The following is a 27,756-nucleotide window of genomic DNA, read 5'->3' as shown; positions in this document are numbered from 1 at the left end:
CTAAGAGTCAAGGACACAGTGTACTGTCCCCAGAGTCCCTAAGTCTGGGTCACCTGACCAGGTGAAACCAGGCACTGTGCCCATTTTTATACCCAATACCGTGGAGAGCTTAACTGGAGCGAGAAGAGGTTAAGAATTAAAATCTGGCCGGGCGGTGGTGGCGCACGCCTTTAATCCCAGCACTTGGGAGGCAGAGCCAGGCGGATCTCTGTGAGTTCGAGGCGAGCCTGGGCTACCAAGTGAGTTCCAGGAAAGGCGCAAAGCTACACAGAGAAACCCTGTCTCGGAAAAAAAAAAAAAAAAGAATTAAAATCTAGAGCCCTCTTCTCTCATCTGGTGGAGAGAATAAGTAACACGAAGGAAATGCTTCTTAAGAGCAAACTCTGGGTTGTATGGGTTCAGCTTTTAAATGTCTCATCAGGGCTGGGTGTGTAGCTCAGTGGCCAAGCCCTTTCCTGACAGTCCTGGAGTCTTGGGCCTCATCCTCAGCATTTTAAACAAACACACTCAAAAACATCTCATGGAACAAGGCCACCAAGTATAGGACACTCATTTCTCATTCTGTTTTTTTTTTTTTTAGTACTTATTTTTATTTTTTTTTCTTGTGTCTCTGTGTGGGTGTGCACACTCGAGGGCAGGTGCCCCTGGAGGCTAAGAGGCATCAGAGCCTTTGGAGTTACAGGCAGCTGTGATCCTCCTGACATGGGCGCTGGAAACCGAACTCAGATCCTCAGCAGGAGTAGCACGTGCTCTTAACTGCTGAGCCCTCTCTCCAGCTCACGTTTCTCATTCTTTTTTTTTTTTTTTTTTTTTTTTTTTGGTTTTTTGAGACAGGGTTTCTCTGTGTAGCTTTGCGCCTTTCCTGGAACTCACTTGGTAGCCCAGGCTGGCCTCGAACTCACAGAGATCCGCCTGGCTCTGCCTCCCGAGTGCTGGGATTAAAGGCGTGCGCAACCACCGCCCGGCACGTTTCTCATTCTTTAATGGAGGCTAATATTTAGCCACGCCGAGATTCTGAAGTGAATAAAGAGCTCATGAGGAAAGTTAGCTGTATTCTAGAAAAGCAGCACTCACATGTTTAATGATTGCAGTAGCATGCAAGATAATGCTTACCCACACCTTGTCAAATTGGCTTGGGAGGTTTACAGATAGTGGTGCTCTGACTTGACCAGTGTTCTTATTTGTAAGACAAAGGACCATGTGGGGCTGAGCCTAGGTGGGGTGGCATCTGATGCTGGTAAAAACTGGGGCTTCTTAGTGAGTATATACAAATGAGGAGTGAGGAAGGCCCAGGGCGACAGTGCAGCAGGAACAAGGTCTGGCGTTCAGACTTAGTCCTAGTGAGTTGGTCCAGAACCTTCTGAGAGCCCTTTCCAGGGGACTTCATTGCCCAAGCAGGTTTGGTGTCTGTGGCATTTCTCCATTAAGTTCCTCAACCCAGGCACCAGCTAACTGACTGCACCCCCAGCTCTTCTGTGCGTCCTCCTCATCTGTAGACTCCAGGAGGCCAGAGCACCCACGGGACTGCTTCGCTGTTTGGACGTGCTCACACTCAAAGAAGCTTGGCCCGGTCTGCCCTCATACTCCATCCTGTCCATCGTCTTTGAACCCGTCCCCCTGTCTCTCTATGGATCTGTCTATTGTGGACATCTTATAGAAAGGAAATAATTCAATACGTATTCCCCGTATTTAGCAAAAACGCTTCTAAGATTCAGGCCTGTCCCAGCATGCACCAGTACTTCCTTCTGTTCTGTGATCAGGTAATAATCATCACATGGATGGATTTACCATCAGAGATAATTTCGGCTTAAGAACACTGCTACCATGAACATTCAAGTTTTTATTTCAATATATGTTTCCATTTCTTTTGGGTATGTACCTAGGTATGGAATTGCTAGTCTATGTCAACTGTATGCTTAACCTTTTAATCAGATCACAGCATTTTCTGCTTGAAACCTTCTAGGACTTTCCACCCATCCTTTCCAGTTCCAAGTTTTTGCCATCGCCTGCAAAGCTAGACATGACAAGTCCAACTTGGTTTTGTTTTGTTTTGTTTTTTTGAGACAGGGTTTCTCTGTGTAGCTTTGGAGCCTTTCCTGGATCTCGCTCTGTAGCCCAGGCTGGCCTCAAATTCACAGAGATCTGCCTGCCTCTTCCTCCCAAGTGCTGGGATTAAAGGTGTGTGCCACCACCGCCCGGCTTGAAAAGTCCAACTTCTGCTACTTCCCTCTTATCTACACACCTTTGGACGTGCTGTTCTTTTTATTTTGTTTATTTATTTTGATTTTTTTTTTTCAAGACAGAGTTTCTCTGTATAGTCCTGACTGTCCGGGAACTCACTCTGTAGATCAGGCTGGGCTCGAACTGCCTCTGCTTTCCAGGTGCTGGTTTTAAAGGCATGCACCACTACTGCCTGGCAGCTATCCACCCCCTCCCACTTTGTTTTTAATTGCCCAGGGAGCCCAACAGCGTTTCCATAGCTGTTCTTGCCTGGAATACTCTTTCACCAAACCCAGCATCTGGTACTGAGAGAACCATTTGTAGATTGTGAGTGAAAGTTGTGTGTGTGATAACATGTTTTGTGTGTGGAAGCTGTTCTGATGGGCACCCATACACGGAGCCTCTCTTAATGTTCTGTCTAGAGTTTGTAGCTGATGTAACCAAGTGCTCTGCTTCTCCATGTTCAGGAAATAATACAGTTCTGGCTCTCCAAGGGTGTTGATGGCTTTAGTTTCAATGCGGTTAAATTTCTTTTGGAAGCGAAGGACCTGAGGAACGAAATCCAAGTAAATCCATCCCAAATTCCCGTAAGTCTTCTTTTAAACTTTTTTTCTTTGCCTCATCTGAAAATATTATCAGACTGTTTCCTGTTTTTTGTTTGTTTGTTTGTTTTTTGAGCTGAGGGCCGAACTCAGGGCCTTGCACTTGCTAGGCAAGCGCTCTACCACTGAGCTAAATCCCCAACCCCTGTTTCCTGTTTTTGATATTCAAAATTTTTGATATTTTAAAAAGTATGTGTATATGTGTGTTTGTGTGTGGGTGTGTGCACCTGAGTGCGGGTGCCCACAAAAGTTAGAAGAGGGTGTTGGGTCCCCTTAGGGCTAACTGCATGGGTGCTAGGAACCAAGCATGTCCTCTGCAAGAGCAGGAGCAGTCTTCCCTGGGAGCTGTCCCTGTTCCAGTCTAGGATGAGCCAGTCCTGCCCACAGGAAGACCTTCAGAGTACTTCCTTTCTAATGCATGCATCTGAGTGGCCCTTTCCACTGGTTCTCTACAGAGCAAGGGCTTGCTTGAGAACCCTTCCTCAGTGAGGGTGTTGGGGACACAGTTTGGACTAACAAAGGTCTACTGAATGAAGGACGGTTGTTCATTGAGTTTTGTTTTGTTTTTTGTTTTTGTTTTGTTTTTTTCATTTTACTTAGACTCAAAGGTAGAGGCCTCAATTTCCTGGACCTTTCTGTTGATCAGGTCACAGTCAGAACAGAAGGGAATTAGCGATGAATGTTTTATCTAGGTCTCTCAACATTTGAATGAGAGAGGCTTCATGATTTTGTTAAGTGAGCCTCAGGATTCACGATTACAGAGGTTGATAACGGAATCCCAGACAAAGCCTGCCTCATTACAGAAGCTGAGCTCTTTGGGGCTCTACACTATTGACTGTCACCTCAACCCCACCCCACCCCGACATGTAGAGTTCACGTGCTCCCCTATTCCTCTGGCTGACCGCTCTGCTATAGTCACCCCAGTTTTTACGGTCAAGTAGACAGTAGTCCCAACACATACTACAAAATAGTGGAGCATCGTGTGTTACAGGATAGATACTCTTAATGAAGCCAATTATGTAAGATGAATTCTACTTGGATATTTTGTTCTCAAGTTTCTACTTTTTGTCCTGAGCCAATTTATGCATTCTTTCAACTTCATTAAATAAGGCAATTACCTACTTACCTAACTACTCACCTACCTACCTAACTACTCACCTACCTACCCAATTAACTACTCACCTACCTACCTAATTAACTACTCACCTACCTACCTAACTACTCACCTACCTACCTAATTAACTACTCACCTACTTACCTAACTACTTACCTATCTACCTAACTATTCACCTACTTACCTAACTACTTACCTATCTACCTAACTATTCACTTACCTACCTAATTAACTATTTACCTACCTACTTACCTAATTAACTACTTACCTACTTACCTAATTACTCACCTATCTACCTAGATACTCACCTACCTACCTACTTACCTACTTACCTAACTATTCACCTACCTACCTAACTACTCACCTACCTACATAACTATTCACTTACCTACCTATTTAACTACTCACCTACCTACCTAATTAACTACTCACTTACTTACCTAATTAAAGAGCAATTGATTGTGAGACTATGTCAGGAATCAAAGGTTATAATTAAGCCCATTATCATCATCATCATTATTACTATTATTATAATAATATTTTTTTTGCTCATAACTTCTGGTAAGACAGAAAAATGAAGACAACAGGCAGTGTTAGCCCATTTTCTCAAAGAATACTAGCTTCTGAGCTGGGCGGCAGTGGCGCACACCTTTAATCCCAGCACTCGGGAGGCAGAGGCCAGCTTGGTCTACAGAACTGTGAGTTCGAGGCCAGCTTGGTCTACAGAGGGAGATCCAGGACAGGCTCAAAAAAAAAAAAAAAAAAAAAAAAAAGAATACTAGCTTCTGCTTGGAGAGGAAATTTTGAAGTCACCTTGCTGATGAGAATGTGATATGATAAAGCATATGTCTGCAAAGCGACTCCGCAATCTGAAGAACAAGCAGTTTTAGGAAGACACCGGGGTAAACCTCTCATCCCAAGTTAAACCCTTTCACTTTTATAGGTGAAGCTGACCCAACCAAAGAGAACTTGCCGACAGGCAGCACGTCAGGTTGGGACAGCTTGGCCAGTCTGTGTCCAACCCAGGACCACAGTGCATGTGAGCTGTAGTCTTTTGAGTTTTCTAATCCTCCATAGGAATGACTATCAGAAGCCATCACTGAAACCCCAAGAAGGTTAACAGTAACCATGAAGAATGGAGACAGAAGCAAAGTTAAATGATGACTTTTTGTAAGCAGATATAGATGTACAACAAGCTCTGTTATTTTTTTCTGAGACAGGGTTTCTCTGTGTAACCCTGGCTGTCCTGGAACTCACTGTGTAGACCAGGCTGGCCTTGAACTCACAGAGATCCACCTGCTTCTGCCTCCTGAGCACTGGGATTAAAGGCGTGTGCCACCACTGCCTGGTTTACAAGTTCTATCTTCATCAAAAACATCTGAAGCATTTAGGCATTTATATTTAGAGGTGTTTTGTAATTAAAGTTTTGGTATTTGGTAAAATTTAGTTTACTAAAATGGGTGATCTAGGAATGCTTACTGTTCACTAATTTTTAAAGTTACTGATTTAAGAGCCCATGCGATAATACTAAGAGTGGTGAGTGTCCACTACCTACAAGCCTCTTGGGCACCAAGGTTTGTTAGAACCACCACTGAGCAAATATCTCCTTGCTTCAAGCCACCTGGTAAGACCGTCTGAACTTACACGGAGCCCTTGTGGGTGTGAAACGGTGCTAACTATGCTGTCCTGTTTTCCCCAGGACACCGTCACCCACTACTCGGAGCTTTACCACGACTTCACCACTACTCAGGTGGGAATGCATGACATTGTCCGGGACTTCCGGCAGATCATGGACCAGTACAGCAGGGAGCCTGGCAGATACCGGTAACCACAGGCCCAAGTTCTGTTCTGAAAGCCCCTGCGTAACTATAACTGAATTCTATTATTATTATTATTGATGTGTGTGTGTGTGTGTATGTGTGTGTGTGTGTAAGGGCATAGGTGTCATGGAACACAAGTGGAGGTCATAGAGTGGCCTTGTTGTCCTCTCTCTCCCTTTATGTGAGTTCCAGGGATTAAACTCAGATCACCAGGTTTGCATGGCACTTGCTGAGCCATGTTGCACTCCCACCTTTTAAAATTAAAAAAAAATAAATAAATGTACCTACATAATTATAATTTACCGCTTGGTTATGCCAAGGTGTGAAGCAGTCTCTCATGTTGCTTATCTTCGCTGATTTTCAGTTTCCTCTTTTGTAGAGTGCTAGAGATGAAAATAATTTGAAAGAATATATTGGTTAGGTGTTAGATGTGACCTTTAAAATATTTTTTTTTTTTTTTGGAGCTGAGGACCGAACCCAGGGCCTTGCGCTTGCTAGGCAAGTGCTCTACCACTGAGCTAAATCCTCAAACCCAAAATGTTTTTTATTCTTTGGGAATTTCATACAATGTATGTTGCTTTTGTATGTGTGTCTGTGGATGGGTTTTGTACATGTGCGTGAGTGCTGGTGCCTTAATAGGCCAGAAGGGGGCACTCATCCCCTTGGAGGTGGAGTTGCAGGTGACAGTATCACCTGGCATGGGTTCTGAAAACTGAACTCAGATCCTCTTCAAGAGGAGTACTCTTGTAACCGCTGAGCCACTTCTCCAGCCCTGTGAACCGCTACTTTTATCATTATTACTCAGGCTATGTTGTTTGAATAGTGTGAACCCAAATATTCCAGCTGAGTTGTCAGGAGATCCCAGGGGTTAGCACAGCTGTGAGATCAAGGGGCTGAGGTGGGGTCCTGCTCTGTAGCTCAGTGACCTTGGGGGTGTCAGTTGGCAGAAATGGGTTTTCTCATCAAAAGAAGAGTAATAGTCATAATCCTTGGAAGGCTATTGTGAAGTTAGATGAGATCATGCACATAAATCACTTAAAATAGTGTCTGGCATGTTAGAAACACTGTTAAGTTATAAGTTCAGCATCTCTAACATGAAAATCTAAACATTTTAGAGCATTTTGGATTTCTTTTTCTTTTCTTTTCTTTTTTTGTTTTGTTTTGGAAAAACAGTTTCTCTGTGTATCCCTGGCTGTCCTGGAACTCACTCTGTAGACCAGGCTGGCCTAGAACTCACAGAGATCTGCCTGCCTCTGCCTCCTGAGTGCTGGGATTAAAGGCATGCACCATTACCACCCAGGCACATTTTGAATTTCTAAGTTTGGATCAGGAACTCTTAGTGAGTAAAGTTCTATAGAAATATTCTAAGAATGTAAAAATCCTACAGAATTTGAGATACATCTGGTCTTAAGAATCTTGGATGGCCGGGCGGTGGTGGTGCATGCCTTTAATCCCAGCACTCAGGAGGCAGAGGCAGGAGGATGTCTGTGAGTTCGAGGCCAGCCTGGGCTACAGAGTGAGTTCAGGAAAGGTGCAAAGCTACACAGAGAAACACTGTCTCGAAAAACCAAAAACAAACACACAAACAAACAAAAAACAACAAAAAAAGAATCTTGGATGAAGGATTCTTTGTATTTCTAAGTAGCTCATGAAACAGAATGCTCAAGAACAGCTAAAGAAGCTCCACCCTCCCCACCCTTGGAGAAGGCAATGGACTCAGAGAGTCATGGCAGAGGTGGGGAATTCATTGGCACATGTAAGACCGTACTTCCGTTAATGTGCCGCCTCAACCAGCTGACGGCAGCTGATGGGGCCATGTCAGGTGTCTGAATTATCCTGAGTGGTTTTCAGAGTGCATATCAATAAAAAGGGGAGACATTTTATATGAAGGTATAGACTGGAAATTCTAAGTGGACAGATGGAACTCTCTAAAGAAGGTCCTCAAGATGTTAGCATTTTAGTCGGGGGTAGAAAGCAGAGAAGAGGGGCTGGAGAGATGGCTCAGGGGTTAAGAGCACTGGCTGCTCTTCCAGAGGTCCTGAGTTCAATTCCCAGCACCCACATGGTGGCTCATGACCATCTATAATAAGATCTGATGCCCTCTTCTGGTATGCAGGCATGCGTGCAGAGCACTCATATATAAAATATAAATAAATAAAAAATTTAAAAAAAAAAAAAAAGAAAGCAGAGAAGAGTGTTGATGGCAAACTGAATTCTGTGTCCGGTGTTCTGCTCTCTGGAGAGCCCTATCTAACGATGTGTGATTATATTCACCAACACTCTTCCTCTTAACTCCCCCCAGGATACCCTCTGTACCCCACCCCCAACTCTATGTCCTCTTTAAAACTAAATAACCCACTGAGTCCAGTGTATGCTGCTCACATACTCACACGTGTGGGACCATCTACTGGAGTGTGGTCAACCTACCAGGGACCACACCCTTAAAGAAAATGGACCAGTCCTCTCTCACTAGCCCATCTGTCAGTGACTTCTCAGCTAGGGGTAGGGGGACTCATGAGGAGTCCTTTAGCTATCCAGGCTAGAGAGTTGACTGACTTGATCTTGTCTAGGCAACCAGAGCCACTAGGAGTCTGTAAGTACAGCTGTCATATCTAGAAGATGCTGTTTCGCTTCAGTCCTCCAAGGCCTTTCTGGCTCTTCCAGTCTTTCTGTCCCTTCTTCACAAAGATCACCGAGCCTTAAAGACAGGTGTTGATGTGCATGTTCCCTTGGTGGTTGAACCTCCACGGACTCTGATTCTCTACACTTTGACAAGCTGTTTCTGTGCTGATTGCCACTATATGAAGAAGCTAAATGCTGAGGAGGTCTGAGATTGCCATGACCTACGATCATGGCAAGCTCTAAGCAGAGCTGTTCCCATTCTTTTGTCAGAGGCTAATAGGTTTTCTCCCTGACTCACCACCCCCCTCCCCCCCCGCTAACTCCCACCCTCATAATAGGTTTCTCTGCCAACGCAGTAAACTAGATCAAGCCAAACTGAAAAAGTATACCAACAGGTTTATTTGAGCAAAGCGGCTCCTGGGTGGGTTCTGCCGTCTTAGAGATAGAGGCTGGAGAAGCTGCATGCCCGAACTAAAGCAGGGAGATTAGATAGATGGTAGGTGAGGGGTGAGGATGTGTCCGTCACAAGCTGGGTTTGTGCCCAAGTATGGTCAAAAGCTGAGCACTTTAGGCAGGGACTCGGGTGGCTGGCTACTTCAGGGGAGGAGGCTGCTGTAGCCACCAAGAATGTGGAACTGGGCTTTTTGGTGCCTTTCCTTTGTCTGGAGACTTTCTGAGTCTTTGTTGGAGACTCCAGGGTTTGGCGAGAGAGATAGGAATGGGGCTTTCCAGATCATGCAGGGGTGAATTGGAGGTTCCAACTGAACAAAGATAAGAAAGTTTGCCAACTCTTCCAGGTTCATGGGGACTGAAGTCTCAGCAGAGAGCATCGAGAGGACCATGATGTACTATGGCTTGCCATTTGTCAAGGAAGCTGATTTTCCTTTTAACAATTACTTCACCACACTGGACAGTCTTTCTGGGCACACTGTATATGAAGTAATCACATCCTGGATGGAAAACATGCCAGAAGGAAAATGGCCCAATTGGATGGTAAGCCCTCATGCACAGCACACAGCAATCCGTTGTACTTGCTGGACAGTCAGTCACCTCTAAAATGAGGTGCATCTTTGTCCCTCGGTGACCTTACTCCTGGTGTGACTCTGTCTTTTTTCATCCCCACCTAGCTTCTTCCTGCCTAGCTATTGGCCATTTAGCTCTTTATTAAACCAATGAACATAACACATCTTCACAGTGTACAAAAAGACTATTCCATAACATCACATTTCATCTTAAGGGTGAGGACCAGCTAGCCGTGGTGGCACATGCCTTTAATCCCTGCACTCTGGTGGCTGATGTAAGTAGATCTCTATGAATTCAAGGCCAGCCTGATCTACACAGAGACTTCAGGGCTGGCCAAGGTTACATAGTGAGACCCTATCTCAAAACAAACAAACAAACAAACAAACAAACAAACAAACAAACAAACAACAATAAAGAAGATCCACACAATCCTGGCTATAAGGGTCACCATCTTCTACCTTCCGTGTCTTGTCCAGTAGAAGGGTCTTCAGGGACAACAAGAGGTACAGATCTATTCCCTTTTATAAGGGCATCTTGTGAAGGACCTGCCTGAGGCCCAGCCCCCTTTTCCTGTCGGGTAACTCCAGCTGGCCCCAAATTTTCTATGTTGCTAAGATGACTTTGAACTTCTGATTCTTCCGCTAACACTCCCCAAGTACGTGGGTGTAGGAGTGCACCGCCACGCCCTGTTTTACCTGGCGCAGGGAAGGAATGCAGAGCTCCCACACTGCCAGCAAACGCTCTAGCAGCAGCTGCAGCCACAGCCCTGGTTCTTGTTTCCAAACAAGATCAGCGCGTCTTTTCCTCTGGAGATTTCTCTCCCGTGTGTGGTGCATGACGTGTCCCATGGGCCTCACAGACCTTGCTCGTCTTCCTCCATTCTTCTCTTCCTCAGTTTAGACCAACTCAGCCGGCCTGTCCGCCAGCTTTCTGGTTCCTCTGGCAATTCAAATCTGTCGCGCTCTCAGGGATACTTCAGTCTCTATTATTGTGATTTTCAACTCCAAACTTCCTATTTGGTTCTTTTCGTAATTATCCATATTGCTATGTGTGAGACATGGTTCTCATGCTTGCCAAGTCTGCAGATACAGCTGAGGTTTCTCTTTTTATATTATATTATTATATATTATATATTATAAAATTCACATATAAAACTAAAGACAATAACACTCTTTAAAATAACCTTTGATGGTAGTTTAGTTTTTCTTCTTTTCTTTTTCCAAGACAGGGTTTCTCTGTGTAGCCCTGGCTGTCCTGGAACTCAGTCTGTAGACCAGGCTGGCCCCCAACTCAGAGATCCGCCTGCCTCTGTCTCCCGAGTGCTGGGATTAAAGGTGTACGCCACCGCTGCCTGGCTCAGTTTAATTTTTCTTAATTTCATCAACATTTTCTGTCAACTTTCCCCATATTTATGCTATGGGTTGTATTTCTGTTTCTCTACATGTCTTCTACTTTTTTTTTTTTTTAAACGTTGTTCAGGCCTGGATGTTTTTGGTAGTAGGTAAGGTAATTCTAGAAATCCTGTTTTCTTCCTTAGTGTCTATTGTCTTGTTCTTTGGTCCCTTTCTTAGATGAGTTCTGTAAAACCTGCTCACTTGTTTTGTGGCTAGGGACACCTCTGCTTTGTTATTCCCTGGAGGTTCTTCTCAAAGATTTTCTTTTTCTTTACGTTTTTAATTCTGTCTGTGTGTGTATGTCTGTTGTGGTTGTGTGTGTGATATGAGCACAGTGAGGGCGGTGGAGGCCAGAAGAGGTTGTTGAATCCCATGGAGTTTATGCTTACAGGGAGACATGAGCTGCCAAAGTCGGGTCTTCTGCAAGAGCAGTATTGCTTTTAACCATGGGGCAGTTTCTCCAGCCTTGGGGCGGTGCTTCTCTAGATGCCTTAAACTGATGAGTCTTCCTGCCATTGCTGAGGGGTTCTATGTGTGCATGTTCGGGGACAAGCATCCACCCCCTAGCAGTCCACCTTACAACCCTGCCTTAGCCCTTCCCATTCTACTTGGGCAAGCAGAGCCTTAGGTCAGCTGAGATGAGAGGTAAGATAAAGCCTTCCCTGGACCGCTGTAGAAGCTCTTCATGCACACAGGCCTGTCCTTCAAGAGCTTCCTAGAACCCCAGGATTCCATAGGAACATTTGCAGGCCTCTCTTGGGCATCTCAATCCCCAGTTGCTTCTTCTTCTAGGGCTTGGGTTGGCCTCAGTTGGTGTAATACCACGGCCCTAGGAAGGTCAAATGTTGTCACAAGTGTTATAGGAATGAGACTCTATTGTCTGCATAGTCAGTCCTGGGTCAGATTAGATGACTCTCAACCGAAAGTATGCTGAGGCCCTTTACACAGTAGCAGGTCCCGGATGATACATCGTCTAATGAACTATAAATCCCTGCCCAGGGCTCTTAGGCGTCTGTTTTTTAGTTGCTGGTAGTAGGGCTGTTGAGCATATCACGGGCTTGAAGAGAGGAAAAGTAGGGAAAGTTAAAACACTACAGATATGAAGCGCTCACCTTGGTTTTTGCTGAATAAATTAATCTGGAATTGCCGTTGTCTTTTGTTAATTTTAAGTGCTCTGAAAAATGTGGAATTTTAGTTTTTGCCAATATTTTCCTTGTTTGGGAGATTTTTTTTTTTTTAACTGGTTTGTCAGTGGTGCTGGAGATTGAACCCAGGGCCTTATGTCTGCCAGGCACGTGCTCTACCACTGCTGTTGAGAGCTTTTGAGATCCTAATGCTGCCAGCTGGATGTGCTCTGATGTCACGGCTTTTCTGATGTCCTTTGCGTAGTTACATAAAGTACTTTGACAGTTTCTAGTGGCATGGGTGACTGCGATTGTCCTCGGTCTGTGGGATCAAGGCCATCTGTGCCCACTGCTTTGAACCACTCAGGGAAAGATGTTCTGCTTTCAACTCTGCAAAGGAAGAACTTACTGGGTGTCGGCCGACCTGAGAAAGTTTGTCCAATAGCTTATGATACTTGAAAAGAGTAAAAGGAGACAATGTATGATTAAATTTTCTGGCCATAAAACTAGAAAAGCAGAGCCATGGGGTGGTGGCCCACACTTTAATTCTAGCACTCGGGAGGCAGAGGCAGGCAGATCTCTGAGTTCGAGGCCAGCCTGGTCTATAAAATGAGTTCCAGGACAGCCAGGGCTACACAGAGAAACCCTGTCTCGAAAAACAAAACAAAACAAACCAAACAAAACAACAACAAACTAGAAAAGCACTTTATAATGACTCACAAAGACACAATTATGGGGGTTACTTTAGCACACCTAAGAGAAAAGAAAGACGGCCCTTTCCCGTGTTGCAGCAGTCAAGTTCATAGTCAAAGGCTGGCTGTCCGTCGTACTGTGACTTGAATGCTGCCCTTTCTCAAAGCCTCCTTTCCTCATCTGTGAAGTTGTTGGCAGACTACTGTGTGAGGGGACAAGATCGGACCCAGGTGTGAGCATGCTCTCTGCGCAGCAGAGCGCCGTGATCAACATCTGCCCATTGGATCCAGCTGTGGGAAGAGTCCTCAGGCGCTTTCATGAGCAGCACACGTTCTGATATGTAACCAGAGCGTTTACCACGTGGAAACCACACACAATTAGAGAGCACAGACAATTTCTGCTTAGATTATGCACTTTTTTTTTTTTTGAGACAGAGTCTTGTTGTGTAGCCCAGACTGATTTCAGATTCATGACCTCCCCACCTGGGCCTGGGCCACCTCCTACGCATTGGGATTACAAGCACAGGTCACCATGCCCAGTTTTGTAAATTTCTTTGTAAGAACTCATTTCCCTTTTGTCTTTATAAGTGTATGTGCATGTTCATACCTGCATGTGTGTATGTATGTGTGTACACAGAGGTCAGAGGTCAACCTTGGATGTTGCTCCTTAGGACCTGTCCACCTTATTTTTGAGGTCTCTCACTGGGACCCAGGGCTCTCTAATTAGGCCAGGATGTCTGGCCAGTGCCCCGGAGATCTGTCCTCTCCTCCACCTCCCCAGAGATCGGATTACTAGGGCGAGCCGCCAACCCTGCCTTTTCACATGGGTGCTGGGAATCAAACATCTTCACACTTGTGCAGCAAGCCCTTGACCTCGGGAGCGATCTCCCGAGGCCCCCAGTTTAGCCCTGGAAATTGGTTTTGGGTAGTTTGGATGTCAGAACAATAGAGACACATTAGATGTGCCCATCTGCTTTTCCCTACCTTGTTCTCTTCTCTTGATTCTCTCACATCTTTTACGATGAATTACATGTGCATGATGTGTGTGGGGGCCAGCATGTGCATGCCTTGGGGCACCCATGGAGGCCAGGACAGTTTCGTGGGGTTGGTTTTCTCCTTCTACCTTTAGGTGGAATCTGGGCATTGAATTTAGGTTACCAGGCTCACGTGCAGGCCCTTGTACAGCCAAGCCTTCTCACTGGCCCTTGTCTTGCCTTTTATGGAAAACAAACTTGTTTCCTTTGCTGTTGGTATTTATTATTCACAGGGGAGAAACATGAAAACGAACTTTTAAGCTTCCTGATTTGCAGTTACCATTTGCAAGGAGCACTCTGAGAACTCCGACCACCACTCTGTTGGGTAGCAGCTGTCTTAGTTGGGGTTTCTACTGCTGTGGTGATGAAAACCATGACCAAAGCAACTTGGGGAGGAAAGGGCTTATTCTGCTTAAGCTTCCACATCACAGTTCATCATCAAAGGAAGTCAGGACAGGAACCTGGAGTAAAGAACTGGAGCAGACGCCATGGAGGGGTGCTGTTTACTGGCTTGCTCCCCATGGCTTATTCAATTTCCTTATAGAACCCAGGGCCACCAGCCCAGGGATGGCACCACCCACCATGGTCTGGGGCCTCTGCCATCAGTCACTAATTAAGACAATGTTCTACAGCCAGATCTTATGGAGGCATTTTCTTAACTGAGGCTCCCTCCTCTCATGGCTTTAGCTTGTATCAAGTTGACATAAAATGAGCCAGCACAGGAGCCATGATGAACAGTCAGTCACACAGCAGGTGGTGGGCTTGGGACCCATTTCTGTGCATGCTAACACCAGCATTTTCACAGTGACTTTCTGCCTGGGGACTTTCTACTTCAAACAGGGCAACTCTTTCATGAAGTTGTATGTGGAGCTGTGGTCTTAAAACTATCTGCCTTTCAGACTGGTGGACCAGAGACTACCCGGCTGACCTCTCGCTTGGGCAATCAGTACGTCAACTCCATGAATATGCTTCTTTTCACACTCCCAGGAACACCCATAACTTACTATGGCGAAGAATTAGGGATGAGAGATATTTCCATTACAAATTTCAATGAAAGCTATGATACTGTAAGTATGATACATTTTTAGCTACATGGCTACACTGTCAGACAAATTACCACTACTACTTCAGTTCTGAATGTCATGGTCATTCTTTTTAATTTTTTTTTTTTTTTTTTTTTTTTGGTTTTTCAAGACAGGGTTTCTCTGTGTAGCTTTGCGCCTTTCCTGGAACTCGCTTTGGAGACCAGGCTGGCCTCGAACTCACAGAAATCCGCCTGGCTCTGCCTCCCGAGTGCTGGGATTAAAGGCGTGCGCCACCACCGCCCGGCCCATTCTTTTTAAATTTTTAACTATTTATTTGTATAAGTGTTCTGTCTGCATGTACGCCTGCACTGCAGGCCAGAAGAGGGCACCAGATCTCATTATAGATGGTTGTGAGCCACCATGTGGGTGCTGGGAATTGAACCCAGGTCCTCTGGAAGAGCAGCCAGTGCTCTCAACCCCTGAGCCATCTCCCTAGCCCCATGGTCACATTTTTTTTTTTTTCACTGCTGACAGTAAGGGTTATCAGCTCCCTTCCTGATTAGGTGGTTGAGGAGCTCATGGGAGTGATGCCTTCTGAGTCACATGACTGAGCTTCTTGGGTAGAAGCAAGGACCCTGCAGATTGAGGCACACCGACACCTGAGGACCAGTGACTTACTCTGCATATTATTCACTGTCCTCTCCCACAAGGAGGAATTCACCTCTGGTTTTGACCTACTAGCGACAAGACCACAGCACTACCTCGTCCTGGTACCATTGTGTGACTTTGTTTTTGTTGCTGGGTAGATGGCCTCCTGACCCTTTCGTCTGCGCAGTTCCATTTCACTGTGTGAGAGAGAGTCTCCTCCCAGCGGCTCACCGTGTGTGGGTGCTCACACGCAAAGACCAGGGTGGGCGCAGGAGCAGGCGGAAGTCAGGACCGGCCGGGTCTGGCAGCGAGGGTTCTTGACTGCCATCAGTCTACAGCAGCATGGGGTGTCAGGAACTGCTAGTGGGATATTCTGAAATCCTTTTCTGTTTTCTTAAAAAAGGCAGCAGATTCTAAGAACGTCAAAGTTCAGTTCGGAAAAGTGTGTTTCCATCGAGGAGATTGTTCGCTGTTTTCCCACTGAAAGCACAAAGCTGACCAATAGTGTATGTTAAGGCTTTTTCATCACAAAGGCCAGGGCGTGCTGACGTCAGCTCAGAACTGAAGGGGTCACTGGCGGTAGTCAGGAAGGGTCCAGACGGATTCCCTGTAATGACCTCATCACTGCTTTCTCTTTTTGGTCTGGGACACAGAATACCCTTCTGTCAAAGTCACCGATGCAGTGGGACAACAGCTCAAATGCTGGGTTTTCTGAAGGCAACCACACCTGGCTGCCCACAAATTCTGATTACCACACCGTGAATGTGGAAGTAAGTATCCATGAAAATGTTACGTTGGGTCTAGAAATAAGAAATGAGTTTCCACATGGATTACCAACATCCCGGGCATGTGTAAAACCTCAACTAAGACTCTTGAAGTCTATCACAGACTAGTCCTGCAATTTTCAATTAGTAAGGAATTTGGAAGTTATGTTTTTGGTAAAATATGACCTAGTACACAGGGCCCCATATGAAGAGTCATTTACAGAAATTCCTGTCTCTGAGTTCCCAGCTATGATGGAAATTCTATAGTCTTTACAGCAAGCCTGGCTACCTTTTCTCTGGAACTTATTTTAAAGTGGTCACTAAGTTTTAAGGGATTAGGAGACAGACATAAATGTGTACTTTCTAAAACACCAGAGGGTGAAAACTGCATATTAGTTGATCTAATAGAAATCTCTTAAAAAGGAGAAATCCCTAAACAAAAGAATAATGTTATTATGAATAAAAGATAAAATGAGGTTTCAGAAGTATATAAAAAAGGTAGTCATATATACGAATGGGTTGAATTCATGTTAAAAAACAAAAATATTCAGATTAGATAAGACAAAAATGCAGATATGAGAGACAGCTAACATGGCACAAATACCTAACAATACTACAGGAATCTTGCAATTTAGCCATCAAAAGAATGTTTACACTTTCTGAAGTGTAAACATTTTTTACTCTTAGATATCTGCATCTCTGAATATTCATGCATATGCAAATGATAAACATGCAAGGGTCTGTCTGCAGCACTGTTGGCAAGAGCAGAGGGTGAGAAGTGACCTGTCTATCTAACGGAAAGCCAGGTCATTAGATCACAGGACTAAGATGTGGCTCTTAAGACAGAGGCTAGCCGCACCGGTAAGAGAGCACTTGTAACATGTTAGAACACTAGAACACTCGGAGGATGGTCTGTCACCATCTGTGTAAACACACCTACATATGCTTGCAGAGGCACAGGGTTCCCATTTCATGAGACCTATAGGAAGGAATGCAAGCAGCCATCATGTCCTGTCTGTCTATGGAAGGGAACTGGGGGTGCTTGAAGAAACCTCGGCCTTGTAGATACTCTTATTGCAACTCAAATTTATACTATGTGTATGCATCTCCTAGACCAAAAAATGACTTACAAAAGGCAGGCTTGGAAATATTTAATAGCAGACAAAATAGAATTCAATATGAAAAGCATTATATGAGAGAAATGCAATTTTCAGACAGTGAATAGTCCACCAAAAGTCACCAATCTTTATGCATGTTAACAGAAGCTTCAAAATATATCAAACAAGTACTTTGAGAGATGTAAAGAGAAACAGACAGGTCCACGGTTACAGCGAAAGAGTTCAAATGAAAGGAGACGGAAAGAATAGCTCCCTGGGCCTCTCATGGGAGTGGCACTAAACTCCGATTCTCATGCATTATCTAAAGCTATGGAGAATGAGTAACACGGTGTGTCGAATACACAGACCACAATTACTTTGTACCTGATAAACAGAACAGACACTTAAACATCCATGAGATAGTCATTAAATACACATTATTAAGCATCTACCTGAAAACAACCACAATAAAAACCACCACCACCGGCCCAGGAAACGTGGCTGGCTAGAGTGTAATGAATGAACATTGTTGTGGATTTGGCAACAGCTCCAAACAATTTGGCATTATGCATTGAATGTTCATACTCTTTGACACAGTAATTATCTGTCTGATAATCTATCTTAAATAAATAATATAAAACATGGGAGGAGGGGATTGAAAATGTAAGGAAATACTACAAGTGCAGATGTTTAGAAGGAAAGGGAATGGAATTACGGTAAAATATTCTGCCAGCATATTACCAGCCATCACAATGACATCTGTAACAGAAAAAGGCTTATGAGGAGAAAAAAAAAAAAAGAAAGGAAAAGAACAGCATTAAAATTAGGTATGTTTTGTGTAGCTGTAAAATAAACCCAAACCTTTAATGGACAAAACCTTTTATGGCGTGGGACAGGGCAGGGCGGGGTGGGGCAGGGCAGGGTGGGGCGGGGCAGCAAGAAAGCAAGTGTAGGCTTCTGTATCTTAGGTTCTGCAGTTTTGCAGTGCCCTTCCCATCACCAGGGATCTAAGAGTCCACGTCTGCGGGACCCATGATCTCTGCACCCACAGTGCCCTGCATGTTATCCCGCAGACGGTTCTGCTTCCAGGCATCTGGCAGTTACAACACAGCACGGTGACTTCATCCCAGCAGGTTCAATGTCCTAAAGTGGAGTCAAATTTGGCTTCTGCAGCAACTCTAAGTGGGAGCATTGTGCATACCGAAATGACTCCCCGACAAGGAGAAAACATAAACTATTTATAAGTGCTTTATAATTTGGCAGTGATTTACTTATTTGGGCTGTTATTTTAAAGGGCAAATGGAAGCAAGTTTCTTTCTGGAGGGGGGATAATTCTTAAAAAAAAAAAAACAAAAACATTTATGTGAATATTCTTTTTAAAAAACAGGTCCAAAAGACCCAGGCGAGTTCAGCCTTGAGGCTTTATCAGGATTTAAGTCTACTACACGCCAAAGAGCTGCTTCTCAGCAGGGGCTGGTTTTGCCTTTTGAGGGACGACAGTCACTCTGTTGTGTACACAAGAGAGATGGATGGCATAGATAAAGTCTTCACTGTGGTCCTGAACTTTGGAGAATCATCAACTCTGCTAAATCTACAGGAAATCATATCGGGTCTTCCTACAAAACTGAGAATAAGATTAAGTACCAATTCAGCCTCCAAAGGCAGTGACGTTGATACACGTGCCATTTCTCTGGAGAAGGGAGAAGGACTCATCTTGGAACACAGCATGAAGACTCTCCTCCATCACCAAGCAGCTTTCAGAGACAAATGCTTTGTTTCCAATCGCGCATGCTATTCGAGCACACTGGACATTCTGTACAGCCTGTGTTAGGAATCTCCAGTCACGAGATGGCCACCCTGCCTCCAGGATGTCTTAACATACACACATTAATACACACAGCATGATGCTCAATAAGCCTCATGCGTGGCCATCAATTCTTACATTTCTGTAGCACAAATGCAACTGTTTTAGGGAAGATTCTCAAGTGTTTGAAAGAACAATAAAGCGTTGAAAAGATTATTCCCAAATTCTAAAGCATTTGAATCTGAAGAATGCTATTCTTTTCTTTACAGCGGAGCTGTGGGCGTTGACAGGCGACTCACTGCCAGTGTCTAAAAATATTGACTAGCGAAGAGGAAGGACACTGATTTGTAAACTGGTCAAAGAAAGTTCTATTAATAGGCATGAAGCTGTTCTGATTGGAAGGGAGGCCTGGCGGTCTCCTGCCCAGGCCTTCTGGCTCCTTCTCCACATCCTACTAAGGAGCAGGACCGTACTTTCCCAGGCTAAGGGTATGTGCTGGTGTGAACGGTACAAGTGAGAAGTACATTAAGCAAAATTTACATGAAGAAACAACTTAAAAAAAAATTATGTAATAACTTAAAAAAAAATCTCACTTTTGCTAACCCAACTGGAAATAAGACTAATTATTATTTCCACGTGTTTCTGGTTCCCAGCTGAAGGCAGCATTTCAGAATTTTAGGTATTTCTTAAGATCCTCGAATGCATTGGTGCTGTCAAGTCCAAGCTCCTCATACAGGAATTTCATCTGGGCTGTGATCTAAAAGAAACATCTGAGGTTAGACAGAATCCCAGGGTTCCCCAGGCTGTCTTCATCCAGGCGAACCTGAGTCTGCTCCAGGACGGAGCAAGCACTCTCTAACAGCAGGACCCAGCCATTTCTTAGCAGGCTCCCTCACTGGTACCCGGAGTCCTAGAGCAGGCCCCCTCCTGCTTTCCCATGCCCCTGGCCTGACATCTGTGCCGCAGCTCTGCCAGAAACCCTGCCCTGACCACTGGAAACCGCGAACGCAATACATCTACCACCGAGGACTCTGTCCACGCACAGGGGATGGATAGCATACCTTTTTGTGAGAATCCTCAATCACGTGGTTCCCTCCAGGCTGAATATCTAAAATAATGTTGGGAGGCTGATAGCCTGAAAGAATTAACAGAAAAGCGATCAGATAGTCAGAAAACTGAGACCCATACTGCCCTCTCCTTTTGAGTACTTTACTCAAATAGCAAAGGGACAAAGAACAAAGGCATCATCACTACCACCAAAGAGATGGTGCAGAACGCCAATTTCTATACCAGGGGAAGCAAGACACCTAATGGCTGAGGAAGCTGGGTCCTGCCTGGACTGGCACACAGAGAGAAGGCTGTGACCTGTGACCTGTTGGGGGAAGTCAGTGGCTGTGATCTGGGGGGGGATGTGTGTGTGTCAGTGGCTGTGACCTAGGAGGGGGGTCAGTGGCTGTGACCTAGGAGGAGGAGGTCAGTGACTGTGACCTAGGAGGAGGAGGTCAGTGACTGTGACCTAGGAGGAGGAGGTCAGTGACTGTGACCTAGGAGGGGGTCAGTGGCTGTGACCTGGGGGGGCGTCACTGGTCTGTGGAACCTGAGAGTTTGGGACCCTGGAAACACCAGCCACAGCAATGGCGAGTGAGAACTGGAGCTGGGTACAGGCAGACTTAGAGGCGGCCCCTCCCAATTCCAAACTCAGAATGTCTTATTGGGCAGTTTTAAGGCAAAAAGAGGAGTTGTTTTTACTGACTTTTTTATCTCTGATTTTTCTTTGTATGTGGTTGTGTGAGCTTATGTACCCCAAAGGCATGCAGGATCCTCTGGAGCAGAAAAGGCACCAGATCCCCCGGAACTGGAGTTACAGTCGTGAGCTGCCATGTGGGTGCTGGGAACTGAACCTGGGTCCTCTAGAAGAGCAGACAGTGAGTGCTCTTAACCACTGAGCCATCTCTCCAGCCCCAGAAGAATTCTGATCCACTGAAAATGAATGACGTAAAAGCAGTGATAGGCTGTCTCGGTAACTGTTTCCTGAGTGAGTCTGTGTGTAGATTTCCAAGTTACACTGGACATCTACTGTTTGCTCTGAGGCCTGCCTGCTTTATTTAACACTATCCCTGAAGAGCTGAGGTGGTTATGGCTACATGGACGTCAGCTGGGTGGTCAGCACAGGAGTCTGTCCTGCATGACAGGCGGACGGTTTGGTCTGTACAGGAAGTACGGCTGAGGGCGGTCCTGTCAGCCAGGGTCCCTGGTCAGACAGTGTCCTACCTTCCCCTGCTTCCTTCGTATGCTCCGCGACGGCTTCCTTGAGTTTCTCAGTGTAGTTTACAATTCCTTTCAGAGGCACTCGCTCATCATTTTCATAGGCTGTGATGTGAACTGAGGGGTAATGCTGAAGAGAACAGATACATGGTGTTTACATCACCCGTGAGTCCTTCCACCCTACAGATCATGAAAAGAGTTACCTCTCGTTTGTGCCCCCAAGTGCTAGGAGGGTGTTCTCATCTGAAACTCGTGAGTAGGCCTCAGCCCTGTGTACCAGGCTACCTGTTACCTGGGGCAGCCGTTTCCTGTCCAGAGAGATCAGGACCTCATCTCACTGAGTTATACTGGATCAGGGGCCAGGAACGCTATTCTCCTGAGGTATTAAACTGAGGCAAACGTGGAGTACGAGCAGACAAGACACTGAAAGATGTTTAGGTATCGGAAGCAGAAATGTCTGAGAGGCCTCTTAACTCTCGCCTCAGCTCAGAGAGTGCCTTTCAGTTGTCTGGATGGCTTCAGGGCAGTGGATTGCAACTGCGGCTCCTACCTGAGGTTTAATGTTTTGACAGGGACAGTAGCGTTTTATGTAGTTCTTGTGTTTTTCATCAGAGGAAGGATTCCCCCATTCTTCTAACTCCTCCAGTGTCAGAGGAAGTGTGGTGTCCATCATGGTGTTGAGGACATCCAAGAAAGGTGCCTAGTCAAAGAAAAAGAAGCCAGACTTGTATATCGTCCCCAAGGTTGCTCAAATGAACGTCACGAAGCTCCCGCATAATAAACACATACCCTGGTGTGCAGAAGACAGCTCAGTCTGAACTACAGCTGCTAACTCACAGCTGCCTGGAGAGCACTCCAACTCCGTAACAGACATTTATAGAACCACAAAGAAATCACCTTCCAATTTCACAGGTTTTGTTTTCAGCCTGGTGCCTGTTCTATTTTTAATTATCCAAAAGTAACACATGCAGCTAGCTCTGCCTTCATTAGGATGGCTACTATAGTGAAAACAACCCCACAACAGCCAGGGCTGTTCAAGATGGCGATGATGCAGAGAAGCTGCTGTACCACTTGGGCACTGTGGGCTAGAGTGTAAATGGCTGGGTCACTGTGGCAAAAAGCATGGTAGCTCCTCGAAAGAACAAAAGTGACCTTTACCGTTTGACCTGGCAACCCCTTCCTAGCACGTCCCCAGAGAGCTGGAGACAGGGTCTTCCTGAGGAACTCGACAGTGGATAAGCAAACCGGGGTGCAACCGTGCCGACAGTGGGTAAGCAAACCGGGGTGCAACCGTGCCGACAGTGGGTAAGCAAACCGGGGTGCAACCGTGCCGACAGTGGGTAAGCAAACCGGGGTGCAACCGTGCCGACTAGCCCCGGAACCTCTCGCAATGCAATCTCAGGTCAGCTCAGCGGGACAGACAGGCACCGTCAAAGAGTAAGCCTGACAGGACGCCACTTACAAGAGGTGACTGTGCGGACGGACGGACGGAGGGCAGAGGGTGGCGTCCCGGGGCTGGGAGGGAGGGAGGCAGAGCTGTGCAATGGTATGTGTATCAGTTTTGAAAGATAAAAACTGACATCTGGAGACTGACCGCATAATACAGTAAATGTCTTAACACTGAACTATACACTAAAAATAGTTATGACAGTAGATTTTGTTACTTTACGACCATGACTAGAACTTTTTTTTTTTTGAGCTGAGGATCGAACCCAGGGCCTAGCAAGCGCTCTACCACTGAGCTAAATCCCCAACCCAACTAGAATGTTTAACAGTGAGAAAAGCACCAACAACCTACAAACTCTGCTCCACCTGTTGGAATTTTACAAGGAAGTTCCTAAATAGTACTTACATAGAAGATCTGGAAAATATCCAAGATAAAAGAAGATGAAAAACATCTACTGGCCTTAATTATTATTGGAACATTTATAAGGGATAGAGAGATGGCTCAGCAGTTAAGAGCACTGGCTGGTCTTCTAGAGGACCTGGGTTCAATTCCTAGGACCCACAAGGTGGCTTACAACTGTCTATAACTCAGTTTCTGGGGATTCAAAACCCTTTCTGCCCTCTGAGGTTTCCAGGAATGTATGTGATGCACAGACATACATGCAGGCAAAACACCCATACACATAAAATAAAAATAAAAAACATTTAATTACAGGGAAGTTGCTCTTTTCATCTAAAGCTCTATTTTCCAGAACAGCTGCTTACCAGCTTCCCTCACAGTGCCACTGATGGAGTCCAGGGCGCTGTGATCCCTTCAGGCTGCCCAGCAGGATGCCTCTTCTGCACCCACAAAGCTGCCAGCCTTGTTAGGAGGGGCCCAGCTCTACTGCACAGATGGCCATCGTGGAGAATCTACCAGGCCATGTGTGACGTCTGTCCAGTTTTCAGAAGCAGCGACGGCAGTGTGAGGTGCTCTGTGCTCCCCAATAGCTGCCTCACCGGCCAGTTCTGTTTCTGGGTGTGCAGCCCTCTGGCACTGGTTCTGACACACCTACCCTTATCTACTACTCCAGCAAACCCTTTCTGCTTCAGTTAGCCAGAACTTTGGGTGCTTATAATCAATGACTTTGACTCATATACAAATACTTTGTGTTGAATATTTAGGCTGTCCCTAATTCTTCATTGTAATAAGTAACTGAAATAAATATCCTTACATCTGCATTTCTGGTTATTTCTTATTTCTAAAATTCAAGGTTAGCTGCATTTTCTTGTTTTTTTTTTTTTTTTCTAGTTTTTTTTTTTTTTTTTTGGTTTTTTTTTTTGGTTTTTTCGAGACAGGGTTTCTCTGTGTAGCTTTGCGCCTTTCCTGGGACTCACTTGGTAGCCCAGGCTGGCCTTGAATCTAGTTTTTTGAGACAGGGTTTCTCTGTGTAGTTTTGTACATTTTCTATTGAAAGTGATTCTATTGTTATTATCTTTATGGCTAAGTTTATTTCCTCCATAATGGATATTTTTTTTAAAAACAGATTTCCAGGTCAAATTATTTAATATTTATTTAACTTACTACTTCTTGCTCCAAACACACACACACACACACACACACACACACACACACACACACACACACACCCTGAGAAGAACTACTCTGTACTGCTCCAGTAATTATTTTCCAGGTTGTCTAAGTAGGAAATAGAAGAAGATGGATGTGAAGCCTGATGCTTCACAATTTGGAGACTGGGAAAAGATTACAGGGCATTTTCTGAATTGTTCAGTCAAAGCACAGGACTACACCCAAAAGAGCCCCAAGAATGGCCAGATGTACTGTACACACTTCAAATCCTTGCACTTAAGAGGTTGAGGGAGGGACTGTGAGCATGAGGCCTGGCTGACTAGCTACACAGCAGAAAAGAAAAGAAAGAAAATAGTGGGGCATCTACAAATCGTATCTAAGTCCAGAAATAAAACGTGGCTGGGCAGTACACTGTCACATGGACAAGGTGTCAGAGGACACACTGCATCCAGACTCACAGGACACGTCACCAGACTTCTGGAACCACGACACACATATCCCTTTGACTTTCTAAATGTTCTGAACAACAGCAAAGACTCACTGGGGTCAGCCATTAGTCCCTCAGTGAAAATCCTGCAAAACCTGTGAAGACCATTGTCCGGGGAGAATAAAGAGTGGAGTTAAGATAATTTCACAAGTTCTCCTAGAGCACAGTTCTGTTTAAACTTAAAAGCGTTGCTATGCCTTTCGCTCTCTGAACGGTGGCACAGCGGCCGGGCTGCAAGCCGCGAGTACTCACCTCCAGGGTCACGGCTCTCAGCAGCTCGGGCTTAGCATTGCACAATGCTCCCACAAGCACCCCTCCAGCGCTGAAAGCACTCAGAGTGGTTAGACTCGGCTGGGAAAAGCCTTGGCTATGAAGCGTCTTAATGCAAGCCTCTAAGTCAGCAAGGCCATTGAGTTTCTTGGTTAGACGGCCATCAGCATGCCACTGGAGGCCCAACTCGCCACCACCCCTGTAGTGGAAGTTAAAAAAAAAAAAAGGATACAGTAGAGGTCAGCAAACTATATCACAGGCTTGTGTGTAGCACTAGAGCTCAGAACTGTGGTTGTGCTTTTAAAGGCTGGGAGAAAACAGCAAGAGGAAATATACAACAGAGACTGTCTAAGCCAAGCCTAAACCAGTAAGGTGTAGCCCATCACAGGAAACAAAACAAAAAGCTGCCGACTGTCAAGATAATCAAAAACTGACTTAACAGCTATGCCTGAGTTCCTCTTGACCTCTTACTACGGACTGTCCGAGGGCAGACCTTAAACATACGCACAGGCAGAAGTGCCCGTGGAGTGGCTCAGAGTGGCCTGAGAAAGCAAACCACAGTCACCAGGCACGATGGTCACCGCTGTAACACACACGTGTTTAAGCTTTACCTGAGCGGAGGAATGGGGTGAGGGCGGATGGGTCAGGAGCGCAAACGCATTGGAAATGACACTGAACTGAGCTGTGTAGGAAGCGGGTTTCTGGAAGGGTAAGGAAGGGCGAACTAAGACTCATCGAAAACACAGCACGTGCCAGGCCACGGAGGGGCAGAGCATGTCATCTGAGGGCACCTGGCCAGTGGATACCCTACAGAGAGAAGCCAGATCATGAGAATTTTACTGAGAAATCTGGACTTTGTTCTGGAGATAGGGAGAGAGAAAAGATTTTAAGTAGAAATAAAAATATAATGCTGTTCTGAGAACAGCTACAATAAAATGGGAATTAGATGGGAAAAGGAAGTTCAGCTTAGAGAGGCTCTGTGAGAAAAGCCTACATTAGGTGCACTGAGTCACAGCACTTGAAAGGTCATGAGTTTGCAGCTACAAAGACAGACCCCGTTCTCAAAAACTTGAAAGAAAGAAACCTGAATTCAGGAGACTGCATGGAAATAAGAATGTAACTGATCAAGTACAGACACTGCTGTATCTACTCAGAGGTCCTAAAAACTATTCTTTTGTTCTTGGGCCAAACTAACCTGTTATCTGAATCAAGATCTACCAGGCTTAGGGATACATAAACCCCAAATCCACAAATGAAAAGTGAGCTTTTGACCCTGAATCTATTGGTTTTGGTTCTGGTTTTTTAAGAGAGGGTCTTACTATACAACCCTCAACAGAGGTCCGCCTGTCTCTGCATCCTGAGTGCTGGGATTAAAGGCGTGTGCTGCCGCCACCACCTGGTCCCTGACATATCATTACTATAGTTGTCATCACAGTGTTCTAGCACCATCTGCCAGGAGAAACGTGCTGACTCACCTAACGTGGCAGTACGCTAGGATCCATCCATCGTCTACCAAGACCCGCCTCTCAGGCCTGAAGTTCATTTTCAAATCCATCCCATAAGCTCCATATACATGGACCAAGAGAGGCTTCTTCTGCAAGTCCTCAGAATCCATTTTGTGAAAGATTGTCATTGGTACTAATTTTCCATCCTGGAAAGGAAGAATCAGTAGCACGTAAGGAAACATCTTTGCAGTTTGTTTCTTTGCAGTGGTGGGGATCGGGGTATCTGCTGGGCAAAGGCTCTACCACGGAGCCAACCCCCCACGAAAGGAGAGTTTTAAAATGCTTAACCCCAGCTTCAAGTATCATGAAGGGCACTCCCCAGTACGCTACTTTCTGAACTGGACATCAGCTTTGTGAGGCTATGACATCTGTACACATAGCTCTGGATTTCAGCTACCCGCTGGTCTATAACGAGCCGGAAAAGAGCAGCAGGCCAGGCTTGAACACTGGCAGTTTCTCCCAGTAGGAAAATGACTCGAAAAGCACTCTTCATTGCCCAGTATTAGTTCTTGCAGGTCAAGCCAAAATGCCCATTTAGGTTGGAAATTTTAGTATAACATACTCTCTGTGCCTAAGGCTCGATATTGACAATTCCTATCTTTGAATAGTTACAAATAAGCTGATTAAAAAGTCCTACCGGCTTTATTTTCTGACCCCAGAATGTCACAGCGCTCAACATTAGTACATGAACTCTCGCTCAGACCACACTGGTGGCTCTCTGCATCCTTCAAAGGCCTAGCTAACTATGAATCTAATTAAAATAGTTTATTTTATATGTATGGGTGTTCTGTCTGCGTGTATGCTTGCATCACATGCGTGCAGTGCCCTTGGGGACCGGCAGGTGTCATATTCCCTGGGGCTGGAGTGCAGGTGACTGTGAGCCAACATGTGAGTACTAGGAAGAGAAGATGGTTTTCTCACTGAAGTAAACCCTGTCTTCTCTAACTTGTTTATGGTCGTGGTGTTTTATCACAGCAGTAGAAGCCCTAACTAAGACAGATGTGCTCCCTGAAACAGCCCTGCTTCAGAAAAGACTGCCTGGATCTCGCCAGACTAGGCAAGGTCCCTTCACAATTTCCGATGCACTCAACATGCTCTCTGTTGTGGCTGTCAATGCATCATCAGCAACGATTTCTTCAGCCTCTGGCACTGTCTCTGCCACAGTGAAGCCTCATGGAGGCTCAGACTGTATTCGTCTGGTCTACTCCAATCAGCTACTTACCGCACTCT

The 27,756-nt window shown here is 45.4% G+C and overlaps 2 protein-coding genes across 3 annotated transcripts in view; one reads left to right on the top strand and one right to left on the bottom strand.

The window, feature by feature from the left end:
* Window positions 1-19,165, top strand: part of Slc3a1 (solute carrier family 3 member 1) — a 33,788-nt gene extending 14,623 nt beyond the window's left edge. Inside the window, exons 5-10 of the mRNA XM_059248355.1 lie at window positions 2,688-2,807; window positions 5,636-5,760; window positions 9,176-9,371; window positions 14,545-14,712; window positions 15,972-16,088; window positions 18,567-19,165. Coding sequence (XP_059104338.1) covers window positions 2,688-2,807; window positions 5,636-5,760; window positions 9,176-9,371; window positions 14,545-14,712; window positions 15,972-16,088; window positions 18,567-19,010 — 1,170 coding nt within the window. The 3' untranslated portion in view covers window positions 19,011-19,165. The remainder of the gene's footprint in view (window positions 1-2,687; window positions 2,808-5,635; window positions 5,761-9,175; window positions 9,372-14,544; window positions 14,713-15,971; window positions 16,089-18,566) is intronic.
* A 411-nt stretch (window positions 19,166-19,576) lies between these two features.
* Prepl (prolyl endopeptidase like) overlaps window positions 19,577-27,756 on the bottom strand; it is a 31,901-nt gene continuing 23,721 nt past the window's right edge. For both annotated transcript variants that reach the window (XM_059248565.1, XM_059248566.1), the window contains 6 exons: window positions 26,497-26,672; window positions 25,004-25,220; window positions 21,799-21,948; window positions 21,255-21,378; window positions 20,045-20,118; window positions 19,577-19,740 (listed from right to left, as the gene is read on the bottom strand). In XM_059248565.1, the coding sequence (XP_059104548.1) occupies window positions 19,651-19,740; window positions 20,045-20,118; window positions 21,255-21,378; window positions 21,799-21,948; window positions 25,004-25,220; window positions 26,497-26,672 (831 nt within the window). In that variant the 3' untranslated portion in view covers window positions 19,577-19,650. The remainder of the gene's footprint in view (window positions 19,741-20,044; window positions 20,119-21,254; window positions 21,379-21,798; window positions 21,949-25,003; window positions 25,221-26,496; window positions 26,673-27,756) is intronic.

Source organism: Peromyscus eremicus, chromosome 22 (assembly GCF_949786415.1).
Source record: "Peromyscus eremicus chromosome 22, PerEre_H2_v1, whole genome shotgun sequence".
Taxonomy (NCBI): Eukaryota; Metazoa; Chordata; class Mammalia; order Rodentia; family Cricetidae; genus Peromyscus; species Peromyscus eremicus.
The sequence above is the reverse complement of the archived record's forward strand: the minus strand, read 5'-3'. Positions and strand labels throughout refer to the sequence as shown.